General features: G+C 50.6%; 1 protein-coding gene across 1 annotated transcript in view; it reads left to right on the forward strand.

The window, feature by feature from the left end:
• The window catches only part of NUP98 (nucleoporin 98kDa), a 45,240-nt gene that overhangs the window by 23,937 nt on the left and 15,303 nt on the right, over positions 1–6,000 (forward strand). Inside the window, exons 20-21 of the mRNA XM_009998502.1 lie at positions 3,444–3,620; positions 4,742–4,895. Coding sequence (XP_009996804.1) covers positions 3,444–3,620; positions 4,742–4,895 — 331 coding nt within the window. The remainder of the gene's footprint in view (positions 1–3,443; positions 3,621–4,741; positions 4,896–6,000) is intronic.

Below are 6,000 nucleotides of genomic sequence, written 5' to 3' on the forward strand. Positions count from 1 at the left end.
AGTTAATATTTTTTTTAAATCCTTTTTTGTGGGTTTTAGAGTTAGTCTGATTGCAACTTGCACTTTCCAAATGTAATTACTGTGAACATTGTTAAGCTAAAGCAGGAGCTGCTGGTGAAAACCAGCCTGTCTGGGAGGCATCCTGGCATTGATGGGTGAAATAGATTCATGGCAAATGTTTGTCAACTCTCTATCACTTTTTGAAGTAAATTGTCATAAACCAGAAAGCCAAATGCAGAGCAGATTGATTTATTTTTGTGTTCTCCATTTCCCAGAGGTGGAAGGAGCACTGCAGCAGTGGGATGTGCAGGGGGTGTTCAGCAGCTGGGTAGGATGTGCTGAGAGGTTTTTGGGGCTGGGTGTCAGCAGGACTTGTGGGACCCTCCAGTCACAGGGACAGGCCATCTCGGGGCCTGCAGTGGGCCCAGGGCTCCTCTGGCCACCCTTCAGAAGGTGACCCAGGCAGAGGAAAGGTTCATTTCTGCATCTCTGCAGCCAAAGCATGAAAAGCAGCTGAAGAGGCAGTGCTGTGATAGGGTGAAGTTTGTGGGGGTCTTGGGGTATGGGTGCTGTTGTGTTGTTTTGGGGTTTTTTTGTTTAGACTGAGGTTCTTCAGCCTGGTCTCCAGGGAGAGCTGAGAGCAGCTTCCAGTGCCTGAAGGGGCTCCAGGAAAGCTGGGGAGGGGCTTGGGACAAGGGCAGGGAGGGATGGGAGCAGGGGGAAGGGTTTCCAGCTGGCAGAGGGAGCTGGAGCTGAGATGGGAGGGAGAAATTCTGGGCTGTGAGGGTGGGGAGAGCCTGGCCCAGGTTGCCCAGGGAAGCTGTGGCTGCCCCATCCCTGGGGGTGTTGGAGGGCAGGTTGGATGGGGCTTGGAGCAGCCTGGGCTGCTGGGAGGTGTCCCTGCCCATTCAGGGGTGGGACTGGATGAGCTTTAAGGTCCCTCTGACCCAAACCAGTCTGGGATTCAGTGAAACCAGGTGTTCTAGCAGAGTTTCTCTTCATTGGCCATGAGCTTTGGGTGCTTCGTAGCCTTCTGGACAAGGGTCTGTTCCTAGTGCCAAGGAGAAGCCACAGATGTTGCTTCATCACTGCTTGTGCAAAAGCATAATTACTTTTTTGTGAGGAAAAAAAATCAAGTCAGCTGGGAATTGCTTGTGACAGTCTGTCATCTAGTCAGGACCTCTGTAGAAACATCCCAGCCATTCCAGCTCTGCTGCTTTAGGTGTCCCTGCAGGTCAGGGTAGCTCAGGAGACTTTTGGTGGCAGCAGCTCACCTGCAAAGTACCAAGTCATGTTAAGCTGCTGCTCAGCACTCCCCATGGCTAATTAAATCCTCCTAGTTCATCCTGCTCTCCTAGATTCCTGAAGTGCTTCCTAATGGACATGTGGCTGGCAGAGCTGCCTGCATCCAGCACCTCTCAGCTTCCCTTCCTGCTTCTTGTTGACATGAAGGGGCAGCACAGCTGATCCCTCCAGGCTTCAGGAATACGTGTCATTCATTCAGACCTGGCTTCTGGATCCAAATGAACTTGGCAGAAACTTGTCCTGGTTCATTGACCTCTTTGACTTGCATACCATCAACAAAGACTTTCATTCCTGAAAACAGGAAAACCATCCAGCTTTATTTCCTTAACCTCTGGGAAACAGCACAGCTTGGCTTGAAACCCTGCCAGCCTCTGGGTGTGTGAAGCATCTAGAAATAGTATTTAGCCTGGAGGAAGTATTTAGGATCTAGACTTGGGTTTTTTTTCTTCTCTTGATAGCTTGAATATTAATGAAGTTCTTGATGTTTCAAGGTCCACAGGGAATGGTGACACCAGGGGCCTGGCTGCATTAAAGCACAATGAAGGCAGCAGAGAAACTTTGGTGTTTGTCATGATGTTTTGACTTGTAAATCTGTCCCCCATGCTGGGGCAGACTCAGATGCCACCAGCTGATGCTCCTGCCATCTCTGCCATGAGGTTCTATCTTTCCAGACCCCCCTAGTCTCATGTTATCTGCCTCACCTGATAACCTGCATCACATTTCTTGGCTGTCCCCACAGGCTCAGAAGCTCCCCTTGAGGATGCTCTGTCATTCCCTGGCACCATTCCCAGTGCTCCCTGCTGCCCTGTCCTCCTCCCACACCTGCATCACCTCAGCCCTCTCCTCACTGGCACTGCTGGAACTGAGGGAGCTGAGAGCATGACTCTCTCACAGGACACTCAGGGTGGTGATCAGGTTGGAGCAAAACCCATGGAGCCCAGGGGTGGGGTTCCAGCCCCTTGGCAATGACCTCAAGGCCACCTCGTTACCCCTGGGCAGGTGCTCCTTTGGGGCTGGCCCCTTAGCTGCCCAAAACCACCACCAAATGACATTCTGCAGGGGTGTTTGTCCTTTCAAGCAGCTTCTGGCAGTGGAGGACAAAGAATTGGAGGGTTTGCTCCATGATTTGGTAGCAGCTGAGGGGGCTGGGTGCTGTCACCCCCATGGGCAGCTGGGCAGCAGTGGAGACTGTGACAGTGGTGATCAGAGTTAATTTGATTTCTGCCCCTGGTTTGTACTGGCTGGATGTTTTCCAGCCCTGCTTGCAGCCTGAGTACAAGTTGTTTGAAGCAGTTGCCAGTGTGCAGAGGTCACCTCCTGCTCATCACAAAGGCAGTGCCCTGGGTTTGCCTTCAGTGAAATCCTCAAATTAATTCTTCCTGCTGCCTTGGACTTGCAGTAGAGATGAGAAATTGAGCTGCAGGTGGGAAGAGAAGTGCTGTGATCAACTCCCAAACTGCTGATGTGCCAGTGATGAGGAGAAAATCACTGCAGAAAAACCCAACTTTCTCATCCAATGACAGTTGTGTCCTGGTTTTAAATTTTACACCTTCATGCACACACACACTGTGTCCCAGACTGAGGTGCTCTTGAAGGGACTCCTGCCCACTTAAAACTTCTAATGAGTTCCCTGTGGAATATAAACTTGATGTTTTTAATCTGTACCAGGTCACAGCTGGGGGAGCAAAGCAGGTACCAGTGACTCCTCTGCTCATCAGACACTGGTGGCACCACACATAAGTACTGGAGAGTTGCTGCTTTTAAACTGGTTGTTCAGTTCTCTAAACTATCCCAGGTTGTACTTGAGGCCCAAGAAACCTCTCCTTGTGTGACTGGGGGGGGGAGGCAGGATGCACAGTCAGGTGAGAAATGGAAAGCTGAAGAACAGTTTTTCTGGCAGAACTTCAGGAGGGCATGACTAAACCATGACTTCTTCCCTGCCACTTGCCCTGCTGCCTTCCAACCCTGCAGAAAACAGGAGTGGGTTTTATTTTTCCACCTCTGCACTTGCTGGGGAGTCTTGGCAGAGCGGGGAGCGCAGCACTTCGCTGGCAGGTGATTGTTGGAGCTGCTCCACACTCCTCTGCAAACCTGTGCAGTCTGTTCTTGTCTGACCTGGCCTCTGCATGTGTCTGCAGACCCCCGAAGTGGAGCAGCTGGGCAGAGTGGTGGAGCTGGACAGTGACATGGCAGACATCACCCAGGAGCCTCCCCTGGAGTCCCTCGGAGAAGACAACGTGCTGGAGGAGCAGGAGGCCGTGCCTGCCTCCACTCACATCGCCTCCACCCTGGGCATTAACCCCCACGTCTTGCAGGTCAGTGTCTTGCCCTTTCCCCTCTGAGAGAGAGGACTTAACTACTCAGGAACTTCACAGTTTGTCTCCCCAAGGGTACTTAGGTACCACCTTGGTACCTGCCCTTAAATGGCCTTCAACTAGAGCAGGGGAGATTCAGACTGGGTATCAGGAACAGTTCTTCCCAATGAGGGTGGTGAAGCAATGGAGCAGGTTGCCTAGAGAGGTGGTGAAGGCCCCATCCCTGGAGACATTATGGGTCAGGCTTGATGGGGCTCTGAGCAACCTGATGTAGTTAAGGAGGTCCCTGGGCACTGCAGAGGGGGCATGACTGGTTGACCTTTAAAGGTCCCTTCCAACCCTGCCCCATTCTATCATCTTATTATAAACGAAACATCACACCTGTAGTAGGACTGAAACACAATAATGTTTTCCTGCCCTACACCTTTACAGACAGTAAGAGCTCAATGCAGAAATCAGAATAATCTGAAGGCTAGAAATGCAGGTTTCCAAGTGATTTTCCAAGATTTTTCAGTGTGGGCAATGCAGTAAGTGAGACCAATACCTGACAGAGCTTTGGGCCCAGATTGTGGAAAATAAGGTACTAGAATAATTGGTCTTGATTTGGCTTTAGGTTTTGGTGGTTTTATTTGTTGGGTGAGTGGAGGAGGGTACCTTGAACACCTGGGGACTGCTGTGGTTTTAACTTGTGAGGAAAAGTAGTCCTGGAGTTACTGCTTAAGCTGAAAAACTAGAGGATAGAGCCAAGACAGTTTAAGTCTCAGCTTGACAGGCTGCTGAGCCACCTCATCTGAACTAGAGTAGTACCTGGAAAGGCTGGACCAGATGATCCTTGAGGTCCCTTCCAACCTGGCATTCTTTGATTCCATGAAGATCTAAGATAACAGTCTGATTTTAGGACTCCACACCCATCCTAACAAGTGCTCTGACACTGATTTAACTGGCAGTTTGTAGAAGTTTCTCATCAGCTGATGAGTTTGCTTCAGTGTTTGTGGCACGAGCCTGTTTGGTCACATGCAACGTGCACAAGTTCTCCTGGTTGGAAAAGGATCAGAGAGGTCACTGAGCTGCTGCTGTGAGAGTGATTGTGAATCTGCAGGCTTGACTTACTTCCTTTTCAGATCATGAAAGCTTCCCTGCTTGCTGATGAAGATGACCTAGACTTGATCCTGGATCATTATCCTGGGAAACAACCTGTGAAAATGGACACTTCTCAAGAGATCTGTTCTCCAAGGCTCCCTATCTCAAAATCACAAGGACAGAAAAGATACTCAGGTATTGTGAGAAACCACACACAGTATGGGGGAAAAAAAAAAAAGAGCTTAATACCAGCATTAACAGGCAAAGTCCTGTCACTGTCCTGTGGCAGGACAGCTGTGTGCTGTGGTGGGTTGGCTTTGACACCCACCCAGCCACTCTCACTCATCCACCTCAACAGGACAGGGAAGGAGAAAACTGGATGACAAATGGGATGAGGTGAAACCAGGGAAGATGTGTTGCTTGTGGCAGTAACTGTTCAGCAGACTTGGCTTGAGACACATGAATTTGCTGCCTGGTGTAACAGGTTTGGGTAGTGAGAAACAAAGACACATTGGAACAATGATTTCCTGTCCTGCCCCCACTTCCCTCCTTTGTTCCTGCCTCCTCTGCCTCCTCCCAGCCTGGCTGTGCTCAGACCATTGTTGTCTCTGGGGGCTGTGGGAAACAAAGCTGCTCTGGTGCTGGAGCAGTTCCTCTCCTCTCCACCTCTGCTTACACTGCTGGTTTCACTTTTGTTTTCTGCCTGTTGGGCGTGTTCTGCCCTTTCTGAAGCTCTCACTGGGGCACCACCAGCTTTGTTGGTTAGTTCAGAGGTGCCACAAAGTCTCTTGGTGGGCTGAGCTGTGTCCAGCACAGGGCAGCACCTCCCCTCTTCAGAGACCACCCCTGCAGCCCCCCTGCTACCAACACCTTGCTGGTTACACCCAAGAATCCACTGACAGTGACTGGAACAGGGATGATACCTCTAATAACAAGCATGGAGCTGCTTCCTGAGTTGAGCACACCTGAGATGTTTCTGTGGGGACAGTTTCTGCCCTGCTCCTGTTCATTGCAGTCAGTGTCTGCTTCCCTCCCGAGATGCTGCTGCTCTAGTGGTCTGACTGTGACAATATCATTAAATTAGTGACATCTTTGGAAATGCAGGGGTGAGGCTGTGTCTGTGCTGGCCTCGGGGTGACTCCCTGCACCTGAGCTTGGATGCTGCAGGTCACCCCGTGCACAGAGGGCTTTGCAGAGCAGGTAACCTGCTTAGCTCTGAGGTACCATCACAGATCAGGGCAGATGTTTCCACTGGCTGCTCAAGGGCTAAAATACCTTTTAAAAATTAAATGCCTTGATG

Source organism: Chaetura pelagica, unplaced genomic scaffold (assembly GCF_000747805.2).
Source record: "Chaetura pelagica isolate M959 unplaced genomic scaffold, ChaPel_1.0 scaffold1215, whole genome shotgun sequence".
Lineage (NCBI taxonomy): Eukaryota > Metazoa > Chordata > Aves > Apodiformes > Apodidae > Chaetura > Chaetura pelagica.